General features: G+C 39.6%; 1 protein-coding gene across 1 annotated transcript; it reads right to left on the bottom strand.

Annotated features, from left to right (window-relative positions):
- Positions 1-6,347: 6,347 nt before the first annotated feature.
- On the bottom strand, positions 6,348-8,810 carry LOC108677984 (tissue factor pathway inhibitor 2). Its single transcript, XM_018166304.2, has 4 exons — positions 7,955-8,810; positions 7,480-7,645; positions 6,976-7,094; positions 6,348-6,741 (listed from the first exon to the last, which is right to left on the bottom strand). Exons 1-4 carry the CDS (start codon positions 8,067-8,069, stop codon positions 6,374-6,376), a joined length of 768 nt encoding a protein of 255 aa, XP_018021793.1. The 5' UTR covers positions 8,070-8,810; the 3' UTR covers positions 6,348-6,373.
- Positions 8,811-11,911: the final 3,101 nt, after the last annotated feature.

Genomic DNA, 11,911 nt, shown 5'->3' on the forward strand with positions numbered 1-11,911 from the left:
CCTTTATACTACTTAGAGTCATAGATATGAGAAATGTTGACATTTACACCGCTATATTTAGTTTTGCAATATTCCGATTAGCTAGTTTTGCTACTAAAACAGTTTTACGCCGTGTCGGAGGACTGTCCCGAGTTACCTCGCCAGTCCAGACTCCAGAGTAGGGTAAACGCGGTATATTCCGACACATTAAGGACGCATCGAGAAATGAAAAACTATAAAAAAAACCGTATGCATTACGTAAGTTCTGTTGCCTTCACGTGACTCTCAAAACACTTCACTACGCGTCAGCAACGATGAAACGTCACAAAATGTTGCCATATTTATTAAAAAGCCTTTAGAATGGAAACCTAACAAACATAGTGGAATTCTATGAAGAGAGGTACTTATGGCGATCCACCGCCGTGCGGCGGTCTTAACCCTTCACAAGGCGCCATGCCCTTGGCCCTTGGGCCCCTCTTGCAAGTTGCAATGGTCTAAACTCAACGGTTCAACCCCATGGTCTCATCACAACTCCCTCTAGAAATATGTGGAGTTTTGAAATTGATATAAATAAATCAATAAATATTTGAACTGGGAAATTTGTTAGTTACTTATCTTGGTTCCAGAATGATATCAATGACATATAAAATGATAATGACATCGGTTAAGCCTCAGCCATGTTTCCAGCTCTACTCAGTCCTTTCACTTTTACCTTGTAACTCATGATGTTGGAACTTTGATGTTCAAATGTTGACACTACTGTCAAGTGTCAATATCACAATCAAAATTATTTCACAATCAGAAATATGTTATAATATCACAATCAAAAATATTATTCACAAATAATATCGATCGAAATGCTAAACTGTTTCCATATTCACTGGGATCACTGCTGTGGCTTTGTTTACATATGGCTTGCAGGGCGGGCCTGCGGTGACATCACACAACAACACAAGAACATGTCACACAACAAGACATCAAACAATGCAATATTTTGCATTTTTGCTGCACCACAAATATATAATGTAAATAATTAGTAATGGAAAATATGTTGCTGGAACATTTTGAGAGACTGTGCCTAAGCAGAATACGATATTATTATATTATTACCGGTAGTGAAGATACTAACTATAAAGTAGTTCATTTGATTGCCGCTGCTAGCGCTGGCATCTGTATGTGAAGCTTCTATGGGTAATTTTAATTCAACATGGGATTATGGAGATAAAACTTCTATGATTAATTGGAATCATGAACATTTACCTAATGCAAGAAATTAGCAATCAATAATTCAAGATTATTTTGTAAGTTTTGTACCAATGGAAAATAACATTAAATACGTATTGGCAACTTATGCTAAAAAATGCACTGAAACTGCAAACAGCTGTGACAGAAGGTGCCAGAAAGCGCGATAGATTCATTTGTCATTTTTGATTTCAAATCGCTTCAGTTCTTTGGACTAGGAGCGTAAATTTTAGTCTAAAACCTGTTAAAAGTTTACGTTTCTGCATGGATTTTGATGCTGTTAACATTTAAATACTTGAAAGTATCTCTGATGCAAGAAATACTGGCTAAATACATTATAATTTAGAAATTAATGTCATTCAAAATTACTTTTGTTCAGGGCTATGTTGGTTCTTGTGAACCGATTTTTGCATCCAGTCGCTTATGTTGAAAATAAAATTGTTTAAGCAAGTATTTCTTGCATTAGAGATAATTCAAAGTTTGTTAATGTTAACAGCATTATAATCCTTTCAGAAACGTACATTTTTTATAGATATTAAAAATATAGGCTCCTTGACTCGTATACTATGCGTATAGGATTTCAAATCGATGCATGTGTTCAAATTCAAATAAGGCCCACCCACGGCCAGTGTAGCTATTAGCCTATTAGCTCAGGTGCTCAGCTAACACAGCGAACCGCCCCTTTCTTCAGAAGTAAGAAAGCTTTTGCCGGGGAAGGTTGTGTTACCGGATCGGTCCATAAAGAAGCGTTGATCGGTTCAAAATGACATAAGACCAGGTTCTTTTGAATAACCTATAGAATTGTACCATGCAGTACCAAACCCCTATATTCCATCACTGTGTGTGGCAATATTCGACACATGGTGAGTCGTATTGCGTCAGCGCTTCAAATTTAACTGATACGTAATGCCAACATCAACGTATTCGAATTCCGTTTGCTGTGTGAGCTGTATTGGGATACAACATGGCTTTGAATTAGAACACTAACAAATATTGAACACTACTTAATTATGTTTTAATTAACAGCTATTAGGCTTTTAATTAAGCAAATTTCAATTTTTGTACAAAGCTTGGAACAATCTGTGTGTGTCCAATTCAAGTTGTGTCAGAATTAGTTTTGATGGGTCTAAATCCATTACTCAACTTAATCATCTATTAATTTATTTACGACTTGAAATCAGCGAATACAAGTTTACTTAAAGGATTCCTAATATATTCACAGACATATTTAAAAGTCTCAAACCATAATAATAATGAACTTTTGATGATCTCACGAGGTGGCATGCAATGTCTCTCTTTGGATCTCAATATTTTCCCACTAGATGGCCAAGACCTAGTGTTTTTGCAGTATTTCGACACGCAAATCTACATGGTGGCATTCCATAGTATAAATAAAAGAACATGAGCTTTTGGGAAATTGGAGCGCTCTGTCATAATTGGAGCGTCAAGGTCACTACACCTTCCCCCACGAATTCTACTCCACAACTGCGGGCGGGCTGCGTGCTGCAGCTGGTCGCCGCTACCGTGCGGTACGCGGCTACGCCTGGTATGGTAAGTCAAAAGAATAGTGTCGCGCTCCAACCTTTCTTAAAAGAACGCATGAAACTAAAACAAAGCTTAATATAAAGGAAAAACTAGAGAAGTGACGGAATTACCTACGATGTCGGAATATACCGCGTTTACCCTAGCCCCGGTGGGCCGGTTGGTGGCAAGCATTGAAAACATCTGCCTTTAGGGCCGCAACTAGAGGTTTCCCGCCATTTCTGAAACCGCGAGATTTCCGTCAGATGAATTACCTCCTATCCAAATGTTAACAAAAGTGCGATATCAAGCCGCGAGATTCCAAATGTATTGAAAATTCATCATGTTGAAGCCGCGAGATTTCAGAAACAAATAGAAAAATTCCAATCCTGGTTGGTGGTTGATGCCTTGATGGTATGATTAGAGCAATGAAAAGAGTAATCTTTATTAGACCAAATAGAGATGTGATTAATTTAAATATTAAAACATAGTATGATAGTAATCATATGAGAATCTTCAACTTCAAGATTGCTTAGGGCCTTAGGCTATGAAATCTGTGAAACTGCTTTCCTGGGTAATTTCATGAGAATAATTACTTATATATTATTCTAGTTTGCCTGTTAATTAACTTAAAATTCCAGTGGCAGTTGGGGGCCTATGATTAAAAATTTCGATTTCTCAAACAATTATAAGAATAGCTAGGGCCTATGTAAAAATTTCATAGGTACCTACTCGATAAGACGATAACGAACATACTATAGATAGTATTAATATAATGTACAGATGATTACATTCTAGTCTTCATTGAGTAAATTTTTATAATACACATTACACACACACATAAGTGACGTAGAAATACACTATCATCGCAGATCGCTTAAGTCACCGTTCGCAAACCAAATAGGCTATAAGCATTCTAGCTTCAGCTGTTTGCAGGTTTGCTCCAAGGAGAATAGCTGTCTGTACTAAGACTGTACCTACTCTGTATTGTCAACTTCTTGTTGATACAAATAAATTACCCTAAATAATAATTGTACCCTCAATCTCAGAGGCATATATAAATAAGGAAATATGGTCAACTACTTAGGAAGAAAACTTTGTATTCCAATTTTCAGTACCTGCGTAATAGCTTTTGTTACTTAAAATGGCAATAAGTTGCGATCACGATCTCAGTCAACAATTTCATTCATAGTCAATATGACTTCTTTTTGTATTAAAGGCAACTAAAAAAATTAACGTTGTCCGTTCAGTTATAATCGAAGTGAGCTACGCTACGACTAGTTTTCAAAATATTAAAAAATGTACGCCAGTAGCTTCTGGCATATCTCTCAATTGTCTAGTCACATGACTTTACTGATTTATCATAATATAGGATTCACATCAGAAGGAAAAGTAGAGCTCCTTTAAGGCTTGTAGTCAAAATGCAGCGAAGTCTGAGAGCGAGGTTTTCGCGACCATCGTGTAAAATCATTGATCTGCCCTAAGCTCGGCCAGTCGCTACCCTCGAGCTTGTACTCTTTGTAATATATCCTAGCCAAACCCTTCTTCGCGGCAACCGATCGCTTTCAGGTGGCCGAGGAATGGCCAACGGTCGGCTATAACTAATTGGACTAGGCCGACCACTGGCCACGTATTATTCTTCGCCCCTCATTGACTTCGCCTTTACCATGCCACCCGTCGTGAGCTGACAGTTGAGTAATTCACGACGTCTCTTTCCCTCAAACATTGCACAACGCCTCCATTTTAGCAGCTAGTATGCGGGATTTTCCCTCCGCGTATCAGCAGGCTCGATCATAACTATTTTTCGGTAGAAAATATCTACAACAAGGAGGCTGATCAATGAATGCCGAGTATACCATTCAATGGAGAATAAACATTACAACCCGTTAACATCTCGAAAAAACGTTTCTTGAAATTTCCTCTCATTAAAACTCTTTTAATACAAAGTTTACATATTTTTTGTTACTGGTCGACGCTTATAAATAAATAGCTGGGTAAGTATGGAAAAATCCATATCGCCATCTCATTTGCGAGTGGAGTAAACTCTATCCTAATTAGTGAAGAAACGCTTAGGGAAGAGTCGAGCCTGTTCGAAGCCTCTCGGTTTTCAATCAGGGCCTTAATGCAGAAGAAAAATTCTCCTCTAAGGAAGGAGAATTCATAACCTAACGTCCTTTGAGCGACGTTTCGGACAAATTTACGGCGGGTCTCCAAATTCAGTCATCAATGATTATCTCCCAATTCAAGCCAGAAGACAGGTCACACAAAAAAAAAATAATCGTGGGTAGCACGCCACAATGGTGACGTGACAAGCCTAACCAAGAAATTCACACGCTCGGGATGCGCTTCACGCAAGGACTCAGGAGCACAACACACTTATAGGCAGATCCTGTTAAGGTGAAGACCACACGTATACTATAGGCGCACTATTTTTGGTTGCAGTCGATGCTAGATTTGGACTTTTCAGCGTATTGCGGACATTGAACTCCCGAATCGCTGCTCGAATTTTAGAGCGCTAAGCATTGTCCACTGGGACAATGTCTCAAATACAAACATCACTTAAGTATCTCGAAACGATAAAAGATAACGCTTAAAAAATTCTCTGTACGAATGCATATTCTGTTGCAGGCTGCTAACCATTGTAGTAGGAATACCAAAGTCGTTAAGGCAAGAAAATATCATATTTTACCTCTTTTTCGAAAAGTGATATGTGGAGGAACTGACTTCTTTAAAAGAGGCAATATCGCAACGCATAGAGTAAAGTGGCGTAAATTTCTCAACCAATTAGACAGGAGGCATCTAGAAAAATCACCCGCTTAACGATATTTGGTTTTGAAACCATGCCATCTACCAGAGGCCAGTGACGACCTCTTCTCAGTCACAGCTCGCGTCTAGTTTCTCCAAAACAGATTTGGCAAGACAGAAGTTAATCTGAAGATTTCCGCAATTCAACCGAAGTTTTCAGTGGGCGCTAACTGAGCCAGAAGCCTAGGATCATCGTGATCATCAAATGCCATAAGCAGTTCTCGGTCCAGGTCTCGCCCCTAGCTAGATATTCTAACTTTGGTCGAACACAGCCCTGTGGCGAGATAACAACACACCAAACCAAGTGACGTGCATGACCAAACCCAAGTGACATGCATGACCCAAGACATGTAATGGTCCGAGGAGCTGAACAAATCTTATGATTTTGTCGTCACATATCCCTCCGAGCGAATTCTAGGACAAAGCAGTCGCTCTGTCGAGCGCCCATACAAGGAAATTCCAAAAAATAGTAATCTTGTGGTGTGTCGCAAAAGTTGCGAGGATTCTAAAAGCAGCAGCTAAACAAACTGGAGCATGACGGCTAACAGGGACGGGTCTCATAGTAGCGTTCCAACTAGTTTAGTCGAGCGAGTTTATATGGATGAATCTCCGTGATGCCAAGAACACCAAATAAATTAGCGTACTTTCACCGTCATTTTTGGAAGGTCACAAAATTGCCTGAAGCTAAACAATCGCCAAAATCAGCTCTCACGCCAACCGCGACGTCTACTAACTAACATGGACAATTTTCTCAATGAAACACTGGATAAAAATGAGCATTTATTACATTTTTCAGCTTCTTCCTAATTAAAATTATGGAACAAGTTCACAGAAATGATGCACGCTTCCTACGCACTAGCCACTCGTTAATTTGGTTGAGCACGGCGGACTGTGTCTTGAGCTTCCAGCTGATCAGATGCAGAATCGTGACTACGGCGATGAGAGCAATCAGAATTTGAAGCAATAGCAAGGCGAAACTACTGGTGGATTCACTTGCCGGATCATAAGCACAAATATCTTTGCACATCAGCAAAGAGCCATAATTGTTGTTGTTGCCGCCACATCGTGAGAAAGAGAAGGTATGACATTCTTTGCTTACGGGGTCGTAGTAATATCGCTCGATCGGTGCCACGGCAGTCATGTCTCCACAGTCACCTTCATCAGGTGGCAAATGGCAGAGCCATTCTCCAATACCTGGTAAAGAAATGCTAAGAAGCTTATGGCGCGAAACTTTACTCCAGGATTTCCGCGGCAAAAAGTATCAAGCAGAACAAATTCATTATATAAACAAAAACTAGATCAATTCATGTATACGAGTGCTATAGAATGAAGTTCACTGAAAATCGGTCAAGGAAAAGAATATTTCAATTTATACGTCACACTCTAGATTAAACTTTACAACTGATGTGTATGTGGATTTCATCTTACCGTCCGGGCAGACGCAGCGAAGTTTGTCACGTCGACGCAAGTCAGTTTCAGTGTAGCAGCCGTCGGGGCAATGGGTGCCTGTCTCGCACGTGGCTGTGCACGCCTCCAACGTGTCGAACCTTAAGTAGACAAATTTATTTACATAGGCGTTCAAGAAAATATCATTGATTATCTATGGATTACCTGAATTCCATCGTCAGAAGACTTTAAACTTACTGGTATGCCCAATCAAGAAACATTCGTGCAAAGCACGGCTCGTCCAAATTAAAAATTTTATATTAGATGTTAGGTTATCCCTCGATCAAGGAGAAGAGATCGGCCTGTAGTTTTGTTACGAGGATGAACGATCGATTTGATCAATTGTGCCAAGATTATGCACGCTGATTTGAAATAGAAGAGATAATCAAAAGATTTTATTTCTACACCACATTCTGATTAACTAACAATGAAAACAGAACGAGTCTCGTTGAACCAATATCAATAGTTATTAAGGGCTCTACTAACCTGTTCTCAGTGGCACAGCCCGTGAACTTGATGGTAGGCACACACTTGAGGAGGTCGGGGCTGTAGTACCACATGGTTTCGTTAGCGATGACCCTGCCTCGCACCATGTCCTGCGTGGTGCAGTGACGCGGGACATAGTCTATGGGCTGCAGGCATCGCACCGATACTGAAATCAAACACAATTGTCATCCGTCGTATTCAAGAAATTATATTCACACACGTCTGAACACGAAAGATTCCACAGCCCAAGGCATTAAGACCAATATATATTGCTTCAGTGATTCCAATGCGCAAAGCTTTAGCGAATCCTGTGAACACAGCATCTTCGAAATGCATTTTCTTTGAACTTGAAAGATAATTACCGTTATCATAAGTTGACCAAAATTACTTTCAAAATTGGAACTAGAAAATGAAAGTCACCTTTTAGACATGTAACACATATTAATCTTCAAGTTGTAAGCACGTAGCAGCTTACCGTGCGCCAGGGGCAGGAACTGGCTGGACAGCTCGTCGAAACCCAGCATGAGAGACGACGTAGTCGCCAGCAACGCACTGGCGAGCGCCACCACCTGCAGCAGCTGCACGCCCATTGCTGCTACTGGAGGGACTGATCCAGGGAGTGGAGATGGTACAGTGAGCGGGGACGAAGAACCAGCTTTTCTTCCACTGTAGCTATCACGTTTGTACGAGGATGTTGAGAGTACAGAAACAGATGCTTCGCGAGGCGAGGTAAAGGCTGGGTTGCTAGTAGACGTTGATTACTCTTTCCGTACAAAGTAGATCAAGATAACTCAATTCATTAGAGGTTCAATGGGTTAGGCGATTCTCATGCTCTACGTTTGACAAATGTAAGTATGAAACCTAAAAAATGCTAATCTTAATTGGATTACGAAATGTTAGAATGATCAATAATTGTTATATCAAATATGAGGATTCTTCTAAGTTCCAACTCAAACTTCCAAGGAGGGAGGAAATTTCACGAATAACTGGGTTTAACCGTTTCACCTAATTGCTCAACATTAAACAGCTTCACTCCAAGAACGCTTCTAACGTAGTCTAGCTACCGTTTGTTCTAAATTCTCGACCAATTAATGATGAAAATACACAACACATGGAAACGTTATTTCGTTTATATATAATTTTACATACCAGCTCTGATATCCTAACCCGATGAATTTCCCCGTCTAGATATTCCGAGATAATCTTGGTCAATTATAAGCTTACGACAGTGCATAAATTTCTTCACAACGGTACGCGGTGAAAAAATTTATCACAATGGCCCCACGAATTGACTAACGTGATTAGTTCCTGTATCACCTTACCGATTTCGAGAAGATATCTGGCCACGTTACATTTTTAAGAAATCTTAACCTATAGCATGATACTGATTCAATCCCAACATTCGAGAAAATTCCAAGGGAAACCACCATTCATTCGCTCACACGAATGACAAAACTAAAGAGTTAAACTTGATATTGAAAGCTCTATACAAATCAGTTTAAATAATGCCGAAACAGGTAATTTCATGCACTCTGAATTGCAATAAATTTGATCTGGCATTCAGAAGTCCTTAGCCATAAACAAAAGTCGCGTCAAAAAACGAATTGAAGAGTTACTTCCAGAACATTAATCCCAAGGGAATACTTCCCCCATTTATTTTCCAACATAGCATGGATATCAAATTTTGAAGTAATAAATACCATTCATTTGGTCATTAATACTTAATGAAAGAATATCAAAAATGTTCCAAGAAGGAACAAGAAAACCCAAATGAAATACCAAGCTTTGGAATAGGAGAGGATCAGGTGGAGGTACATCAACGGTTAATCGAAATGACATTAGTGTAGAACAGCAAAGTTCGCACATCGACTGAACAGCGAGACAATCTGCGCACGACTGACTGACCATTCAACACACCACAGCAAGGCAATCGGACAGACTGCCTAACTATGCCCAAACTTGGCGTGATTGGCTAGGCTGGGTTGCGTCTGGATTGAATTTTCAGAAACTATTTTCATAATTACTGATACAACTTGCAGTTTAAACTAAAATGCGCTCACGAAATCATATCGACATATATAGCTAATGAAAAAATTACACGCAATACTACTCGTAAAAAATGTGGCCGGGTAAAATTCTAGCACGTAGCTGTCTCTACAATGCATTGATCACCACGTGTTATTCCAGTGATGGAGGTGTGATGGGGGAGCTAGATTTGTATTAGAGAGAGCACAAGAGAGCTAGATTCGAATTAGAGAGCTCACAGGAAATCAAGATTTGTTTTAGAGAGAGCACAAGAGAGCTAGATTCGAATTAGAGAGCTTACAGGAAATCAAGATTTGTTTTAGAGAGCGCACAAGAGAGCTAGATTCGAATTAGAGAGCTCACAGAAAATCAAGATTTGTATTAGAGAGCGCAAATGTTGGGTTGGGATGGGCTCTTGTGATGTGAAGTATTGATCTTAGCCTGAGTATTTCCATCACAGTTTCATGTTCATGCTCTGAGTTACATAAAACATAGAATCTTTTTATAAGAAAGCTGCGGAAAAGAGCTCTTGATTACTAGGTTAATGATACATTAATAGTTGCATGACAACAATTGCCGTTTATATACTTTTTGTATGGCCTAATTAAAAACTGGTCCTTGATTCAAGATTAACGCCAACACAAAGGAGATGACAATTTGAAAATCTTTCGGCATTCATTAAGAATAAAAGCTTTCTAGCTGAGTAATTAGTAATGTTGGTCGTAATACCTGATGATCATAACAAATACAAACATTATACAGCACGAACGCTGGTAAATTAAATTCGACCCTGGACACGATTCAATCATGAAATGTGTGTGAGATTGTGTATACATTTCATTGCTTCTTAAACTTTCAAGTGAATATGGCATAATAATCTTAGTGAAAGCCTAAAGAAATCTTCAATCTCACTCCACCCTAGAGATTGTTACCAGCTTGTTGTGGTCTAGGGCTACCACCATGTGCATTGCTAGTTGACAATATATTCGCAGTTTTATCGGAGAATTTACTTGTAACAATAATAATTAAATGCTAATTTAATACATGCTATCGAAAATTTGAAAATTACTTGCATGTTAATAATATTCTAGTCCAGGTAACGTTGCTCTGGCAAGGCATCACTAAATTATACTAGTTTCTGCTCAGAGAAACACTCACCGATAACGGGAATATCCCTTAACTTTGTGCGCCACGTTCAACGTCATAAATTATAAAAAAACTCCTGAGCATCTCTACTTAAAATAAAAAAATAATTTATGTTTAGCGAGGCTATGCCACTAAAATATAAGTTTCTCTGACACATCACCACTGTCTGTATGGTTAGGTGTACTACAATAATCTAGAAATTGGGTAGATACAGTAGGTTGAATTGAGCTACAATTTCCCCCCTTCACAGTTCCATTCACCTCTCAAAAAGTATTATTTGCCCTGATCATCTCTCTAATAAATTATAATGGTGACTTGCTATCACATATACATCGAGTCATAAGAGTTAGCTTTCCAGATATGTTCCATTCTCACGAGTGTTTCTTCCTTCATAAGTCCTTTAATTCTATACGATTTCATAATGTTCCATCTGACTTTATACGAGTAGAGTTGCGGGTCAAGATGTGGGCCGAGAAATTTATACCACTTCTAAAAAATAATGAAACAAATAAATAAACATAATCATTAAGATATCGCGCATCCATCAGTAAGAATCAATCTCGCTCAGTTGAAGGATTTGATTGATGAAAAAACTTTTTACAATTTTCATGACTATTTTAATAAATAAAGTCTAACATTGTAATTCCCTCTTAACCCAAGATGAAGGAGGTACTTAGTGACTTTACCTAACGGACAAGCATTTGGCGGCATGATATTTAATATAGTACCACGCGCTGTCAAATTACCCAGCATTACTAAGCCTTCTCTGCATAGCAGCCGTCGCGAGTCTGGTTGAGCGTTGCGTCAGGTTGCAGGTGCCGTGGCCAATAGTTAACCAAGGTGCAGCTATATTCCGAGTTGCAGCTGTAATCCGAGATGCAGCTGTAATCCTAGGTGCAGCTATAATCTAATGTGCGGAGCAGCTGTAAGTTGATAGAGGGCAAATTAGCGTCGCGGCCTCTGACACTCGCCGGCTTGCCCGCTTAAACATGCATGGGGAGGGGGGGGGGAAGGGAGAGGAGCGGGTTGGGGATGCCGCGTAAAGTAGAGAAGAGGAAGGAGGGGAGGGAGAGTGGGAAGGGGATGCCGCGTAAAGCAGAGAAGAGGAGAAGGAGGCGGAAGGGATGCGAACAGAAATACAAGGCGAGGGGCGAGGGCAGGAGCCAGAAATGAGGTCGTTGCTGAAGAGTAAGCATAGGAAAGGCAGGAAAAATATATACTTCAGACGTTCAAAACATTTACTGTATGAGTAGAACCTCGT

Source organism: Hyalella azteca, unplaced genomic scaffold (genome assembly GCF_000764305.2).
Source record: "Hyalella azteca isolate HAZT.00-mixed unplaced genomic scaffold, Hazt_2.0.2 contig4178, whole genome shotgun sequence".
Taxonomy (NCBI): Eukaryota; Metazoa; Arthropoda; class Malacostraca; order Amphipoda; family Hyalellidae; genus Hyalella; species Hyalella azteca.